General features: G+C 46.5%; 1 protein-coding gene across 1 annotated transcript in view; it reads right to left on the reverse strand.

Moving 5' to 3' along the window:
* The window catches only part of LOC144798009 (ATP-binding cassette sub-family C member 12-like), a 2245771-nt gene that overhangs the window by 1176846 nt on the left and 1050825 nt on the right, over positions 1–18100 (reverse strand). Inside the window, exons 16-18 of the mRNA XM_078668799.1 lie at positions 10833–10932; positions 10657–10728; positions 2905–2994 (exon numbers count right to left, since the gene is read on the reverse strand). Coding sequence (XP_078524925.1) covers positions 2905–2994; positions 10657–10728; positions 10833–10932 — 262 coding nt within the window. The remainder of the gene's footprint in view (positions 1–2904; positions 2995–10656; positions 10729–10832; positions 10933–18100) is intronic.

The raw sequence follows: 18100 nt of genomic DNA on the forward strand, positions 1-18100 counted from the left end.
AGCCACCTCTGCCATGCCACGGATAGGGCATGTTTGTACCCCGCACAGCGCCATCACCCACAGGTTTGCAGTTGGTGGAAGTTGCTGCAGCAGGTGCTGCTGCAGTAGCTGCAGTTCCGTGTCCTGCTTCTGCCATAGTGGGGACTAAGAAGGGATTGAGCGGGAATGAGGAGGGGATAGATCAGGAAAGTAGGGAAAACAGGAAGTGCAAAAAAGTAACTATAAACTCACACAAAAATGCAAAAAAACACATAAGGAAAGTCAAAAAGTAATACAAACAAAGTTAAAGAAGGGTGGGATTGCGATCACAATGGGGCATTGGAGCAAAAAAATCATGAGAGAAAACTAAACAGTCTGGATAAAACAAAATGACAGCATGCTTGTGTACCATTGGGTGCCATTTGTGCTTATGTTTCAGCACAGAATGTACTTCTGGAGATAAAATCAGAGCATGAGCAGCGTGACATGCATTTTGCAGCCATTGGTACAACCCTGCAGAATATCACAGTTCTTCTGCAACTCTGTATGATTCCACAGAGGGAAATCCTGCGAGTTCCACCCAGGCCTACTTCACAGCTCATGAGCTGTGAGTTGCTGGTTCAGTATTCCAAAATGTAAATGATATTAACAGTGATTTTCTACATTTTTTGGGAAATCTTTTGTTAATAAAAGTAACATTTCAAACTTTTTACTCAGTCTTGTGTCAAACTCAACCAGAATGTGTGTGTAGTTGAGTACTGGATGTGCAGTAGTATTTGTCATATCTGTCTTTCACTGTCAGGGTATACATTGTCTACAGGTAAACCATAACAACCCCAGGTATTTTTGAAAACTAGATACCTTAGGACTCCAGGATGGTATGTCTCCCATGGATCACACAAGGTTTTTTCACCTAGAAGCTCTTGCAAGCCTCACACACAAGTGAGGTACCGTTTTTATCAGGAGAATTGGGGGAATGGTAAGTGGTGAGAAAACAGTGGCTCCAGCAGATTTCTGAATTTCCCATCACAGAAATCTGAAGAAAATTAGTTATTTTAGTCAAAGACTGTTTTCAAAGGCTTCTGGGAAAGAAAAAATGGTGAGAGCCATGCAAGTCCACCTATTATGGATTCCTTCAGGTGTCGAGTTTACAAGAATGTGCAGATTTGCCAGGTTTCCTTTGGTGACAGCTAAGCTAGGGGTCAAAACCACAACTACCCACATTGCAAAAAAGGGTCAGTTTTCAGTAGAAGAAATGTGGAGCTTCATGTTGCAGTTTGGGGTGTTTCCTGTCATGGGCACTAGCCCTACACATAGAGATGAGGTACCTTATTTAGGTGGAAACCTGGGGTTATGCTGGGTGGTAAGAAATGTTGAGAGCCCCACAATTTCCAGAGCTTTCTATCACAGAAATGTGAGGAAATTTTCTTAGTCAAAGTTTGAGGTTTTCAAGGGCTTCATGGTAAAAATACCAGGTGAAAGCCATGCAAGTCACCCCACCCTGGTTTCCGCAGGTGTCTAGTTTTAAAAAATGTGCAGGTTTGCTAGATTTCCCTCTGTGCCAACTGAGAGCGCCAAAAACTACAGCTATCTACTTTTCAAAAAAAGGATCAGCTTTCAGTGGAAAAATGTGATGTGTCCATCTGATGTGTAAGTTTTAGGGCCTGTCCTGTCACTGGCACTAGCCCTACAAATTCAAGTGAGGTACAATTTTTTATCTGGAAACTTGGGGGATTGCTGGATGGCAAGACATTTGTAGCTCCCTGCAGATTTCAGAACTTGCCATCACAGAACTGTGTGGAAAATGTGAGTTTTTTGTTCGTCATAGTTTGATGTTTGCAAGTGCATTGGGGTACAAATGCCCAGAGAGAGCCACACATGTCACACCATCCTGGATAACCCCAGGTGCAAACATCAACAAATATGCAAGTTAGCTGGGTTTCTCTAGGTGCCTGCTGAGATCTGGTCCAAAAATGACAGCTACACGCATTGAAAAAAAAGGTTCGTTTTCAATGTAAAAGTGTGATGTGTCCTTATTGTGTTTTGGACACTTCCCTGTTGCAGAAACTATATGCCTTCCCACACAAATGAGGTAACATTTTTATTTGGAGGCATGTGCAATACAGAATAGTAGAAGAATTGCTATTGCCAAATTTATTTTTCTGTATTTGTGCCTTCCAAATGTAAGCTGGTGTGTAATAAAGAAGACATTTTGAAAAATGCTCTCTGAATCAAATGCTAGATTATGGTTACCCACACGTTCAGAGATGTATAAACAATTCCGTTTCCTAAACTCTATCTAGTGTCCATATCGGAAATACACAGGTTCCCTTGATACCTATTTTTCCCTCGTTACATTTTTTCACATAATTTGCTCCATACTAGGTAACACAAAGAAAAAACATTGAAAGATGCAGCTCACTTTTTGACTCTGGGTTACTTTGGTTCTTGGAAAACCTACAAACCTTGTATATCACTACAACCAGAAGGGTCTAGTGGACATATTGGCATATTGTTTTTGTAAATCAGCCATCGTGACAAGATGTTGGAAATAAAAGCGATGTCACAAATAGATTTTTTTCCTACTTGTTTTAAATATTGTTTTACTCCTTCATTTAAACCGCAAATTACCCTAATTCATTAATAATTTCGGGGGAAGCCTGCACTCTGGGAGGAGGAAGGATAAAGGTAAAATATCATTTATTGCATTGCTTTTTGAGGACTGACTTTGTAGGGGTAAGCCAAGAATATTTCACTGTGGACTTTTAACACAATCCACCTGTGCCTATCCATAACGGCACACAGATAAACACTGAATTGCAAAATTCTTGCATCACAGTGCAACACCAGTGAATCCAAGGCATACATTTCCGTCACATTGCAGTACAACGGTGTAAGTTAAGATGTCAGGAAAACACAACTTACCCCCTGCGGCTTTAATATAATGGTGATAGGTATGCAGTGAAACAGACCCTTCTTGCATTTCCTCTTCCAAAACAAGCTGGTTTTCAAATGCTATGGAATAAATAATATTATTTGTTACCCTAATTTGGTGCATTGTCATTTAATATTTCAGTTTACAAAGTAAAAACGGACATGCATAGAAAAAATGCATAGACACTACACTAAAATAATTACCTGTCATTCAAGACATCAGTTTATGTCCGAAATTAAACTTTTGAGAGAATCATAGTTCAAAATGTCACATATTTTGCAAGGATCTTAATGCGTCCCACCCCTGAGGTGCAAAAATTATTTGTGGTAATATTTAAACACAATACACCTGCATGTACAATGCGTGGAATCTCCCCTGCTTCACATATCTTCCCTTAACTTTTTTACTTGGATTTGTGGCTGTTCTTTTGTGTTTAGCCCTGCAACCTCTGAGATCCTCTCAATAAGCACCAGAAACATACATGCTGATATGACTACAATAAAACATGTAAAAACTCAATACCGTTTGCAAGATAAATGAAAAGAATACACGTAGAAGAAAGAAGACATGCTGCCATCTAAGGTGGGCATACGCTTGCAATAACAAAACTAAACATAGCAGCGGGTTACCGTCTTACAAAAGTACTCTAAATAGTCTATTGCTGCTTTACAGGTTAAGCATGGTCAGCACATTTAGAACCAACGCAGACTGAACAATTATGGCATGCTGCCATAGATGGAAGCAGAGTATAAATGACACTCAGATAGAACAATGGCAGACGAGAGCTGGCCCAAAGGCCCTCTATACTTATATATATGGATGTATGTATTATTTAATGATTTTTTTAAATTATAATATTTGTCAGCTATCCATGTTTTGCAAAATCAAGAGACTCACACTAGAACCCAGTTTTAAATGTATTACTAAGATAGAAGAAATGCTCTACGGCATTTGTGATTCATTCCTTTGACGTGCTTCCTCCATGCAGTGGAATAGTTCAACAAAGTTCTAAGGAAATATGATTAGATCCCCTTAAAGGTACTGGCTTCCACTGAATTCATGTATCACCTTTAAGATCGAATGCATTACCTCAACGTCCCTCGTCCTCAACCCAGTCATCACTCATGAGGTATTTCACAGACAGGAAACAAAACAGGAAACGCTTTTAGGGTCCACCCCCCCCTCCTGCCAGGTGATATATCAGACCTAACCACCAGAAGCACATCCTGTTTTGTTTCCTGTCGGTGGATTACTTGATGGGAGACGCTGGGGTGAGTGTCGGGCACTTACCTGCATCTTTGTCCTGTGGATCCTCCTCTGCTGGGCTCTGGAGGATCCCGTGGACCATAGTAGGATCGCTTGGATTTGGGCTGCTGGGCTTCCCTGTCTCCTCCTGGGCTCAGGAGACCTGGGCTGCTTGGTTTTCGGGTCTTCCTGGTTTGCTGCTGCCCTGGTGTTCCTGCTGCTGTTACCCTGAGGTTCTCCTGCTGTGCGAGGGGTTCCTTGATGGTGTTGGCCTGCTTTCTTGCTGTCGGCACGCAGGTGGGGGCTGTGTGCTAGTGTGGCAGTGGCGCGCTACTCCCCGTCTGGTGTCCCGCCTCGCTCCTGGCCCCCTCTGTGAGTGGGGGCCCGGGTGTCTCCTCCGGTGTTCCTCTCTCGCTGTGGGGAGGGGCAGGGGGTTGCAGTACTCCTGCCCCCTCTCCGGGGGTCCCGAGTCGGCTCTGGTCCTTTCACCGGGCTTCCTCTGCTGTTCCGTGAGGAAGTCCGGCTGCTCTATGTGTCCGCGCATGCGCGAAGGTGTTCGCGCATGCGCGGGGAGTTCACTTCATTGCCGGGAGCTTGTCGGGCCGGATGCCCGGGTGGGCTCCGGGCACTCCGGTCCTTGGTGTTCGATTCTGTTCGTCCAGGACATCGGAGGGGTCCGCTTCAGTTACCGACGGCCTGGGTGAGTGTTTCTCTCTCCCTATGGCGGAAATTGCCATTCTGCCTCCCACGCGGCTGTTTGGCCACGGTTTTGCCCGCCCCTCCCCTTTTCTCCTCGGGCCTGTTTGTGGGGGGGTCGGGGGGCTTGCCTCCCTGGTGGTTTTCTCACCTGTCTTAGTTCATTTTGGCCGTTTCTGGCCTGTACCTGTCCTCCCTATGGGAGGTTAATTGGGGTGTGCCCTCCTTGTATATAAGCCTTTTGGGAGGTCGTGTTTTTTTCTTCGTAGTGCTCCTTCCTTGCTACTACTTGGTGTGTTAGGTGTGTTAATATGGGCAAGCACCATCGTAAGAGGAAGCATTCCTCCCCTGTGCCTCCCTCTTCCCCTGATTCCAGTGGGGTCTCCTCCTCCCCTCCTGTGAAGCATGCTAGGAAGGGTGATGATGACCGGTTAAAGCGCCTTATCTTGGAGACTCTTTCCGATTTGAAGGCGAACAAGAAAAGTGCTGCTGGTCTTTCTGGTTCTGCTGCTCTTTATTCAGACATTTCGTCCTCTGCTGAGTCTGATGAGTCCTCTCTGTCTGCTGTTGAGCTTCAGGGAAAGGACATTTCCAGGGATCTCTTGCCGGACGTCCTTTCCCATGTGCGGGTTAACATGGGGTTCCAGGATGATTCTGCGCCTAGTACCTCTCAGGATTCTCTCTTGCCGCAGTTTAGGAAGCCTGTTGCTTCTTCCTTGCCGGTGCATCCCTTTGTTTCTGATGTCTTGCTGAAGGAGTGGAAGGACCCGGATCATAATTCCTTGCCCAGGTTTATGTCCAAGCTTTATCCCTTGCTGGATATGGCGGACACTTTGCCTGATTCCGTTCGTGTGGACTCTGTTGTGGCCAGTCTTGTGGGTCGTCCTTCCATGGCTGATGATAACGGTGTCGACTAAAAGGTGGATTCTGCACTGAAGAAGTCTTATGCCGCTTCTCATCTGGCTATTCGTTCTGGCATTTATGGGGCGTACGTTGCCCAGTCTTTGCTGACCGATTTCAAGTCCCTGTTTTCTTCCCTGCAGGAGGGTGCCAGTTGTCCGGAGTTGCTGGAGTCTATGGAGCGCCAGGCGGAATTCCTGTCGGACATCGCCTTTGATTCTGTGAGGGCTTCTGCTATGTCCTGTGGTTCCTCTATTGCTGCCCGTCGTAACCTATTGCTGCGGGATTGGAAGACGGACACGGCCCAGGGTTCCATGGCTTTGAGGCTGCCTTTCACTGGGGCCTGTCTGTTTGGTGACTCGCTAGAGGAGAAGCTACACAAGGTCTTCAAGGAGCGTAAGCATTCTTTGTACTTTCGTGATCTTCCGCCCCGAGGGGGTTCTTCCTTCTCTGGTGCCAGAACTTTCCGCTAGCCTTCCAGGTTTCAGCAGTCCTCCTTTCGGAATCAGCGTGGCACTGGCAGGTCTTTTCGCCGGAAGTTTCCGAAGAAGTCCCAGAGGGGTGCCGGGTTTGGTCCGCAGCATTCCTGACTATGCCGTCCAGGGGGTGGTTTTCGCTGGTGGTCCACCTCTGGTTGGTGGGAGGCTTCGCCAGTTGCTTCCTGCTTGGCGCCTGACGACCTCCGACAGATGGTTTCTGGGTGTCTTGTCGAGGGGCTACCGGATCGAGTTCCTGTCCCCCCCTCCCCCCTCCGGGGTGGTGATGACCCCTTCTCCTTGGGATGCCTCCCCCCGTCTGGCCTTGTCGGACGGGGTTCGTTCTTTGGTCAGCAAGCTTGTGGCTGTCCCTGTTCCGATGGTGGAGAGGGCGTTGGGCGTCTACTCCATCATCTTTGTGGTGACGAAGATCACGGGAGGCTTCCAGGTGGTCATCAACCTTCGGGGTCTGAGCTTGTACGTGAGGAAGATCCCGTTCAAGATGGAGACTCTCCAGAAGGTTATCCCGCTGATCCTGTCCGGTTGGGTGTTCTCCACTCTGGACCTCCAGGATGCGTACCTATACGACCCGGTGGCTGTGGGGGAGCAGCATTTCCTGCGCTTCTGCTTGGAGGGCCAGCACTGGCAGTTCTGCATCCTTCCCTTTGGTCTTCGATCCGCCCCCAGGGTGTTCACCAAGGTGGTGGCTCCCTTGATGGCCCATCTCCATCTCCTGGGGGTGTCGGTGTTCCCGTATCTCGACGACTGGATGGTTCAGGCTCCGTCCCTGGAGATCAAGTCTCGCCACCTTCATTTGACCATGTCTACGCTCAGGGAACACGGGTTCTTGATCAACTTGCTAAAGTGCCACCTGGAGCCTGCCACTCGGAGTACCTTCATCGGAGCTGTGTTCGATTCTGTGTTGGGCAAAGTGTTCCTGCCGGAGGCCCGGATTTGTCGCCTTCAGTCTTTGCTGAGGAAGTTGTTGTCGCAGACCTCGGCTCCCCTCCTTCAGTGGCTGGAGGTTCAGGGCCACATGGCTGCTTCTGTCGTCACCGTGCCCTGGGCCAGGGTTCATCTGCGCCCTCTGCTGTGGCATGTGCAGCGGTGGGTACCCTTTCCTGTCCTGGATTATGCGGTTCATGTGCCCTTGACTCTGGACATTGTGTCTGCTTTTCAGTGGTAGCCGGATCCTTTCCACCTTTCCGTAGGGATGTTGTTCCGTCTGCCTCCTCCTCTGGTTGTGACCACGGATGCCAGCGCTTCCGGCTGGGGGGCGACTCTGGACCATTGGGCTGTACAGGCTCGTTGGCTCCCGTTGGAGTCTCGCAGGTTGTCCAACTGGAGGGAGTTGTCTGCGGTGGAGAGGGCGCTCGGTTTTTTCCAACTTCATCTGAGGTGAGATTGGACAACACCTTGTCTGTGGCCTATATCAATCACCAGGGGGGGACCCGCAGTTCTTCCCTGAATCTGGTGGCCTGCTCCCTTTCAGACTGGGCAGAGAAGAATCTTCTGGCACTGTCTGCTCAGCATATTTGAGGTGTGGAAAATGTGGTAGCGGATTCATTGAGCCGGAGGTTTCCTTCATCTCTGTCCCTGTGCCTGGCTCCCCGGACTTTTCGCTTGCTTTGCCTGAGGTTCGGGACTCCAAGTCTTGACTTGTTTGCCTCCCGGTCAAATGCCCTGGTTCCCCTGTTCTGCATCAGGTCTCCGGAGGTGGGCGTCTGGGGAGTGGATGCCTTGCCTCTCCGGTGGCCTCCTTGGCTTCTTTATGTATTTCCTCCCTTTCCTCTGATTCCTGCCTTCTTGCTGAAGGTTCAGCGGGAGGGGGCTCAGGTGGTGGCTGTTCTTCCGCACTGGCCGAGGAGGTCCTGGTTTCCTCTGCTGCTGGGCCTAGCGGTGGGCCCTCCTTGGTTTCTGCCCCGCTACCCCTCTCCTCTGAGGTCCCCGTCCCCTCTTCTGGTTCCCCTCTCCTTGGCGGTCTGGAGGTTGAACGGTTGTCTCTTGGGGTCCGTGGTCTGCCCGACCACATCATTTCTGTGATGCAGGCCTCTCGTAGGCCGTCTACTTTGTCTTCCTACTCAGAGCACTGGTCTTCCTTCTCGGGGTGGTGTTCCTCTTCTGGTTTGTCTCCTACCTCTTGCCCTGTGTCTTCTGTCCTTCAATTTTTTTCTGGATGGCTTTCAGAAGCGCTTTGCTGTGTCTAACTTGAGGGGCAAGTGGGCTGCTTCCGGGACCCGGATTCTTTTCTTTCTTCGAATGGGCTTTTGGTTTCTCGTCTGTTTCGTAGTTTTTCTCTTTCTTCCGCCTCTGTTCGTTCTCTGGTGCCCCCTTGGGATCTCGCACTGGTGTTGGGTGTTTTGCAGTCTTCCCCCTTTGAACCTTTGGAGACTGTGGACCTTAAATTTCTGTCCTGCAAAGTGGCTTTTCTGGTGGCCATCACTTCTGCGAGGCGGGTCGGGGAGCTTACGGCCTTGCGTTGTTCCCCCCCGTTTTTGCGTTTTTCTGGATGACGCTGTAGTGCTCTCTTTGGATCCTGGTTTTATCCCCAAAGTCCGCTCCCATTTCCATTTCTCTCAGGAGCTGGTTCTTCCTTCTTTGTGTCCTTCTCCTTCTTCTCCTTCTGAGCTGTTGCTTCATTCTTTGGACCTGAGGCGTGCCTTGTCCATTTATGTGGCTCGTTCTGGGGAGTTTCGCTCTTCTGACTCTCTCTTTGTCACCTTTGGTTTGGCTGGTAAGGGTAAGGCTGCTTCCAGGATCACCTTGGGTCGCTGGATTAAGGCTGTCATCACTCTTGCCTATTGTGGTGCTGGTTTGCCTTGTCCGGCGGGTGTTCAGGCGCGTTCCACTCGGGGCGTGTCTGCCTCCTGGGCTGCTTACCATGGTGTGTCTCTTGATGAGATTTGTCGTGCTGGGACCTGGGCCTCCGAGTCCACGTTTGTGAGGTACTACAGGTTGAATTGTGCCCTGTCTGACCGGACCAATTTTGGTCGTGGGGTGTTGCAAGCTGTGGGGGTTCCCCCTCCGCTCTGAGTTCTGTTTGTGTATTAAACTTTTTTCACTTGCTGCACTCCTTTGTGTCTGGTCTGTGTTTTGCTGTGTTTGGGTTGCCAAAGACCTGTTTGGGCGTTGCTTTGGTATGCCTCATGAGTGATGACTGGGTCGAGGACGAGGGACGTAGAGGTAATGCTATGATTACATACGGTAATCCCCATTACTCTTATTCCTACTCGTCCTCGACCCAGTCATACTTCCCACCATCCCTCCCTGTCCAGGCCTTTGTTGCTTGGTGTGTCAGGATGTGCTTCTAGTGGTTAGGTCTGATATAGCACCTGGCAGGAGGGGGGGTGGAGCCTAAAAGCGTTTCCTGTTTTGTTTCCTGTCTGTGGAATACCTCATGAGTGATGACTGGGTCGAGGACGAGTAGGACTAAGAGTAATGGGGATTACCGTACATACTCATAGCATCACTTTCAGGTCTGTAAACTAGAACATATCACTGCCTTACAAGGAAGATCAAGATCTTTTATGAGCTAGGTAATACCAACAGCATAAACAACACTAGACCATGGATAAAGAGGTGCAAGAAGAAGAAGAAGAATAAGAAGTTTAGTTTTAAAAAAAAGTTTTATATAGCGCAAACTAGACCCGAAAATTTCGGGTATGGGAGCGCTTTACATGAGAACCAGTTTCGTTACACAAGGACACAATCATTGTTAGGCATGGGGAGATGGAATGATTTGCCCAGAATCACAGGATGTTGAGCGTTGTTGCAGAGACTCGAACTTGGTTCCCCAGCTTCGAGGTCAACAGCTCTAGCCGTAAGTACTAACAAGTCTTTTTCAGCTGTGCTCCCAAGATCTCCGATTCCATACATACAAATTTTAGGGAAAGACCGACAGAAGAAACTAAAGAATTATCTCTTCAAGGGACATCTCAATTCTTAGTAAAGACCACTCTACTCCCTTACACCCTGGCCTTAAAGATTACATTGAGAGTCATTCCTTCTGCTATGGACAACTGGCCTTACTGCAACCACTTTGTACATATACCTACATAGAGTGGCTGAAGTTACTGGGGGTGAAGGAAAAGGGAGAATCTCATATACCACAACATGTAGACATGTGGAATGAATACACAATTTCCAGACAAATTGAGAACAAAGCAACAGGCAAATATTCTTGACAGTCAGTAGATGCAAAGATGCCATGCGTACTTGTGTGTACATGCACATCTGTATATACTGAATAGCCCATGTATACATACAATCTATGATGACATATGTGATAATCAACCATGACAGCAATTCAATATTTAAATTTTAATTGGATGAAGACCTCAGTGAACCAGCTTGATTGGAACATGTGGCTCTCGTGTTGTCCATGTATTTTTCAACATGTGTTATCAGAACTCTCAGTAAATATACCTTTTTCTTCTCCCTTGTCAGCGTTTATTCCATCAACTTTGTGTACATTTAATTCATCCGTCATGTCAAATACTGTAAAAAAAAGTGAGTAAAAGGGAAATGTAAAGTTAAAATACAGAGGCAGAATTGTCAAGCAGAGCTAAAAAATTTTAATGTTTTTAAAAGAGACTTTTTACCAGGGTTTGTAATTCCATTCTGAGTGCCTGCTCGTGAGTTTTCTTGACCGGAAGTTTTTTCTAAAGGAGTGGCATGTTTTGCTGAGTCCTCTTTCACCTCCTGTAAGGAATGTGAATACATGTCAGAAGAAACAATGGCAAATGCCATTAGGTTTAGCTTGTTGTAGGTTAAAGTGCCCTTTGTTCAAATAACCGTATGTTGGTGAGTGTTGTTTTTAGATGAACAAACTGTAAAGACATACAGCCAACCAGACCTATATAAAACCCACACGTGTGCAGAAACATGAACAATCAGGGAAGCAAATACATATCCAGACACATTATAGATGAGCTCACACACGTCTGAAATTGAAAACATTGTAATATTACATCTCCCTTTAAGAATGGAGGTTTAAAACGTACTGGAACCTTTACAAATGTGCAAAAGAGGACATACGAAATAAAAGTATAAATCATTTGTAGTAAAATCAAGTTTTGATAAATACATATGATAACCGGTAATTTTCTTGTGCCTTCAGATGCTAGCAGCATTATTATTACATTGAACAAAGGTATGGGAGAAAGATAAAAGGTTATCGCTAGTCGTCCGCCAAGAAGACTATCAGTGTTATAAATTGACTAAATGTAATAGAAAGGCAGGTTATAAATATGAACGTAAAATTCCAATCGGTTATCTAAAAAGCCTTCAAAAAGTTAGCAGCAATGTGCTTGCTTATATCTAACCTTTCTGAAAGGACGCCAGGTCATGAGTGTAACAGGTAGTAATTCAATCAGGTTGGACTTCCTGAATGGCTGCTTAAGTTCCTTAAACTTGTATAGGCGAGATGAATACATTCAGTCAAACGGATTGTTAGGGCCTCGTTTTCTGTGTTTAATGCTGCTACGATGCTTTGCCGACAGGCTGTAACTCGCATTTTATTCCACTCAGCCTTTAGACTTAATTTTCATGAGTCCGTCATCACTGGGCACGCGCACAGTACGTACTCCAAGAATTCGTTCGACATACTAGAGCCCCACATTTGGTTTTCTTCTTTTGGATATCAGCAGTGGACTAAATGTTTCTAAAAGAGCCACTCACCCAGGCTGATCACCATGAATCTTAGTGTTAAGTGCAAAGAGTATGTGCAAACAAGTTATGAGGACAGGGAAGCTGACTGGTGTGAGTTAATTACTGCCCACGTGTGTTTGCGTTCAGCTAGGATTGCTCTGTCTAAGTGATAGGAACAAAGATGAATACATTCCTTTATACTTGATTTAAAAGCCATTAGAATTGGATTTATTTTGGCCACAATTCATTCATGGACAGTTTCAACATACAATCATTTAAGAACTGACGGTGTGATCCGTCTGGCCCACTGGAGCTAATGCCAGCCCATAACAGGGACCCCTGAGAGCTGACTCTGGCCCTTCTCAGATTATGGAATAAATTGAGGAAAGCACCTGCACCAACCGCTTGATGGTTGAGAAGGTCAAGCTCCAGTCGGATCTGGTCTGCTGATGAGGTTTTTGACAGCCACAGCACAGATTTGTAAATCTTCATGTCATGTTGGTTCAGTGTGCTGCTAAACTTACCTTAGAGGATTTCAGATCCATATGATAAAGTAGGGGCTATTTTAGCTCGCATGACTTTCAGCATTGGGGCTAGAATTGAACCTGAGAGCGTTTCCAGAGTTTGCATAAGCTGACTTGAAGAGCCATGGCATTTGTGGCGATTACTCTCCAGTGCTTAGCAAAGGTGCCCTTCACACTGATGTAAATCCCCAGGTACGTGTATGTTTGTTCTACTGTAAACTGAAAGTTGTTATATGACCAGCCGCCTCCTCTGTACATTTTTCTGCCAAATCTGACTACTTGCAACTTCTTCAAATAACCTCTAAGTTGGTAATGGTTATGTATCTATAAAACTGATTTAGCAGCCGTTGAAAATCTACCTTCGTAGGTTAAAGAGGGCGAGCGCCGTGAACTAGGAGGTTGCTGATCTGGGCTCTGCCGATTTCTGGTGGATAACAGTTCACTATATCGAGTGCCTGCGGAAGTTCATCTATAAGCAGATGAGCAAGCACACATCCCTGCTTACTTCCCCGTGATGTGGGGATTTTTCTTGACAGATGTGAACTGTCCCCCAACTTAACTTGAATCCAGGTGTTGGTGTGCAACTGGAAGATTGGCTCTAAAAGTTTAGGGGGAATTTCCCATTTAAGTAATCTAGCCCAGGGAGCCTCCCTCGGCACACAACCAAAGGCTGATTTGAGAACCAGAAATCAGTAATGTAGTAATGTGGACAAAGGTTTGCTTTGTCAACCAAAATTGATAGTGCTAGAAGGTTGGTATGTGTATCAGACTTTTCTACCAAGCCGGTTTGGTTTCTTGCAATGAGCCCTTTTAAATCTGCCCACTGTTTCAGGTCCCCCAGGAGAAGACTGGCAAAGTGCTTGGCCTAGATATCAAGTAAGGATATCAACCTATAGTTGCCAGGAGCAGGTTGAGAACCACCCTTGTAGATTGGGTGGATTATAGCCCGCTGCTAAGAGTCAGGCAATCAATAATCTAAAAGGCTTGTTAACTGGTTGGCCCAGAGTGAGGTGTACATATAAAAGGAGCCTGTGGCACACTATTGGGACATGGTGCTCTGTCTGTTCTTGACTTAGATATTATTTTGGCCAGCCAATATGGTGAGAGATGGATTTCTACGTTTGGGAATTGCTGATGATCCTATGGTTGAGCCTGACACTCCCTGAGAGTTGCTGTTGGGCTTGTTGCAATATAAGTCATTAGATGGTCATTTCATTCACCTACATAAAAGTGAATGATCCAAAACTTTGCACATTCTTGCTTTGTGATGTTTGCAATGCCCAGGCCAGAGTTTCAGCTTATTTGTCTGTTCACCAGAGCCCAAAGCTTTCTTGAATTTAGATGTTTACTTGCACATACTAGAGTGTGCAGCAGAACTGCAGGAGATTATATTGTTTCTCTGTGTGGCATGCCCAGCGGTAATTTTTTTTGTGCTGTTCTGTAAACAGTAATTAACTCTGTAGCATCTAGGTTCCTCTGAACTACTCTAATGGCCTAGTTTTGAACTTTCTTTAAGACCAGGGTCTGTGTGGATGTATGACTTTGTTTTGGGTGAACATGTTGGCAAGCTGACTGTTGGTATTTCCCAAGGAGTTGACTACAGAGGTCTAACCAGTCAGATATCAGAGAGTTTGATTGCATAATAAGCTGCACACACTCTTCCATATTAACGGTAGTAATGGCAGGATTCCATTTTAGATGCTTTAGGTTTTCTGATTGGAAGCCTTGATGTGTTGTTCTTGATGTTTTATGGTGTGCTGAATTCAGAGCAATGGTGGTAATCTGAGGGCAAAGGTCAATCTCTGTGCGAGCAATAATACTGTAGTTTTCTATGTATGGAAACAATTCTGAGCTATAGATGGTGTAGTCTAGATAGGAGCCCATGTTACCACTTGTCCAGGTCCAGTTTGGTGTAATATCTAGTGGGAACCTGCCATTCAGTACCATGAAGCCAAAACTTTGGAGCTGAGAAACCAGGAATTTAACTAAGACACGGAGCAATTGGCCCCTTGGTTTTATCTGGTCCTTGAATCCCTGTGGAAGGTCTGAAGGAAAAATTCCCGGGTACTCGGGGATACCTTGAAAGAGGTTGGTATTGAAGTCCCCTGTGAGCAGACAATCAGCTTGAGGAAAGTCTCCGGCCAGGTCACAAATATTTGAAATTAGCCTGTTTAGCAGTGCCCACTTTTTTCTTGCACTAGGGTTCATGTATACATTAAAGAATCAAAAAGGGGCAGATCTGTCTCAATGTTTAGATGTTGAGAAGCCAACTCTCTTGTAATAGTGTTGGTTTAATAGTACTTTCTAGACTGCATGAAATGTATATGGATGAGCCCCCTTTTGGATGTATAGATGTATGATCTCTGACAGCAGACTTCCAATATTCAATGAATCCGGTTATGGGCTGGCATTGAGTGGTGCATGTTTCCTGCAGAGCAAGGACATCAGGGCCTGGGAGAAGGCTAAGTAAATCTGGGGAATTCATTTTGTGTTGGAGGCCACCTAATGTTTCAAGAACACAAAACTGGAGAAGCCTGTCGCAGGGGTTTGATTGAAGATTGGGTTTTTGATTGTGGGCCATTGGTGTCTCATTTGCACAAGGCTCGTAAGACTGGTATTGGTGGCGGAGAGTTCGGTTGTCAATTCAGACTAAGAAGCTGCTGGACAGAGCTATGGGCAGCCCACTCCAGCCGGATTCTGTGTACAGGGTTGGGGTTGTAGTACGGGGCCTACCATTTGAGACAGCGCAACCTTGGGCATTCTTTAGTATTGAGTATGGATTGTTTGCGCAACGCTCAGTTTTGGTTTTACCAATGTGATATATAACCTGGTTCTGGGTGTGGACGGATTTTGATGCCCATGCACTGAAAATTACTGTGCTGGGTCAATAGATTTGGGAAGTAAAAAATTACCAATGTGATTTCTGAGGGTTGCACACCTCTGGGAGGGAGGAATTCAATGTACTTAATGTTTCATGGTTCTAGAGCACCAAACCCAGGTGTTGCTTTTAGTAATCTAAGGATGTTGCTCCTATTTAGAAAGTCATGGCAGCCTTTAGAATGATACTCCGGTATTTATAGTAATTTGACATTTGTGGAGTCAGAGTGTACTTCCTGTTGCTTCCTGATAAGAGGACCATTCAGGGTCTTTGAGGAAGAACAATAGCTCCAAAAGAGATTGATCATTTGGTTCCCAGCCTTCAGGTTGTTGTGTGGTGGCTTTGGCTACTTTTGTATTGGATGGTTTTATGGGCAAAAGTGGTTTTATTTTCCACTTTGGGCACCAACCCAATTGGGTGGCTGGCAGGCTAGATGTATCCACAATGCTTGGCGATAACTTAGCTGGATTCACGTGACGGCTGGTTCCTAGAACTTGTGAGGTCTGTGTTGAAGACTGCTCTACTTGATGTAGTGTTTCTTAAGAAGATTTATTATTTATTTATTATTTATTAAGCAACTTGTATTGCGCGTACTCAACCCGAAGGTGTCAAGGCGCCTATCCAAAACAGATCAGAAATTACAACAGCACTGCTACAAGTAGGCACGCACAAAGAGATGAGTCTTTAGGGCAGATCTAAAGGCTTGAAGAGTGGGGAGGGACCTTACCTCAAGAGGGAGAGCATTCCACCCTTTAGGGGCCAGATTGGAGAAGGCCTTGCCACCCCATCTGGTCTTCCGGACGCGAGGAACGGAGAGGAGGAGTCTGTTAGAGGAACGAAGGTTCCTACTGGGATTGTAACGGGACAGGATACAACCAATCCCAGTGGGGCTGGTTTTAACTAGGGCCTTGTAGACCATGCACATGGACTTGAAAATGATGCGGTCCGCAACGGGGAGCCAGTGTAGCTGCTTACGAGCAGCGGTGGCAGAGGCACGTTGGGGTAAATCGAGAACAAATCTGGCCGCTGCGTTCTGAACCACCTGCAGGCGCTGCAGCTGGCACTTGTTAAGTCCAGCATACAGCGCATTGCAATAGTCCAGACGCGAGCCCAGAAGGGCAACAGCCAGTTTCTTTCTTGCCTGTAAGGACAGGTAGTGCCTGATTTTCCTAAGGATGTGGATGATCCCCCAGCAGGTCGATACAGTCCTGCTGACCTGTTGGCACATGCTAAGGATAGGATCAATCATGACCCCCAGGTTTTTAGCTGAGGATGTAGGATCCGGACAGGCACCCAGAGAGTCCGGCCACCATTCGGCAGACCAAATGTCCTCCCTTCCTCCAAACACCATCACCTCAGTCTTCTCCCCGTTCAGTTTCAATGAATTGTGAATCATCCATTGGCTGACTGCCTCCATACAAGATCTAAAGTTGGCGGCAGTCGACGTAACTGATTGGGAGAGAGAGACGAGGATCTGGGTGTCGTCCGCATAGGAGACTACCTCCATCCCATAAGATCTAATAAGTCTGGCAAGGGGGGTCACGTAGATATTGAAAAGGGTAGGACTAAGCGCTGACCCTTGGGGGACCCCACAATGCACAGACAGGGATGGAGATAGAAACTGACCCAGCATCACCCTTTGCTCTCTATGATCGAGAAAAGAGGAAAGGAGTCCCAGGGCCGCCCCCCGCACTCCAAGAAGAAGAAGAAGATGATTCTGTATCAAGCTTAGATGGTTGTATGGGTTGTGTTGAAAGTAGATAATTACTGGGTCAAGTGCCTTGTAATGATCTAGTTGGACTTTTATTTGTGCCACTTCCGCACTGTCACTGAGCACATTGTGGATTGGGGTAAAGCTGGTATTTGGAGGTAGATGAACTGTTACTTCGACCTTTAACAGTGGTGGTCTTTCCTCCGGCTGTTCCAGCATGTAAAAGGGAGAGGTACTAGCCATTGCATCAGGTCTTTTTTTTAAAAGTGCTAGAGTAGAGGCTCACAAACGGGGAGGGCCTGCTGGGCCAGTAGTATTTATTGGTGCAGTTAGGAGATTTTCCTTTTTTGTTGTTGCAGAAGTGTAGTCTAGGGTCGTCGATGGGGCTAGGTGATGCCCCGAGAGTTTATCAGGATTTGGTGAGAGTGGGCACTGTGGGGTCATATCTTGACCTGGAGTAGGTGATTTCTCTGAGTTGTCTGTGAGACCCACAGTGCCTGAATTGGGTTTTCTGCAAACCTTGAATCACTGTCCTTTGAATAGACTTGGGTATCATCCAGATGATCTTCCTCACCCATTTCAGCACAGCGAAACAGGTGGTGGTAACTTTAGACACCGGAGGTTGCATTGAGTTTTTCATCGAGAAGAAAACCAAGGTTCTTAACCTTGGAGGACAGAATGGGGAAAGGTCCTAAGATTGGGCCTGTGCTGAGGGCCCCAAAGCTGGACCTGCTTACCCAGGACCATGACCTCTGTCTTTTCTACATTAATCTTGACAGAGTTACCACTCATTCAAGTAGCCACTTGGTTAAAGCCCAGGTTAAGATCAGGTACACAGCAAAAGCATTCACACTCTTCTCCAAATTTTTGGAGAACACGGGTAGCCGAGAGATTGATTAAACCGAATCCACATGCCCATGTTAGGTTTCTTAAGAGCGGAAGAATTATAGCATGCTTCCAGCTCTGAGGGACATGGCCCTCGTGTAAATAGGTGTTCAAGAGATACACCATCATTTGTAGTAGTGTCTCTGTTAAGAACATTGTATCTGGATTGTATTCACACAGAAAGGTGAACACATGTTTCTGGTGCTTAGAGAAGGACCGTGA

The sequence above is a fragment of the Lissotriton helveticus genome, chromosome 12, assembly GCF_964261635.1.
Source record: "Lissotriton helveticus chromosome 12, aLisHel1.1, whole genome shotgun sequence".
NCBI classification, from domain to species: Eukaryota; Metazoa; Chordata; class Amphibia; order Caudata; family Salamandridae; genus Lissotriton; species Lissotriton helveticus.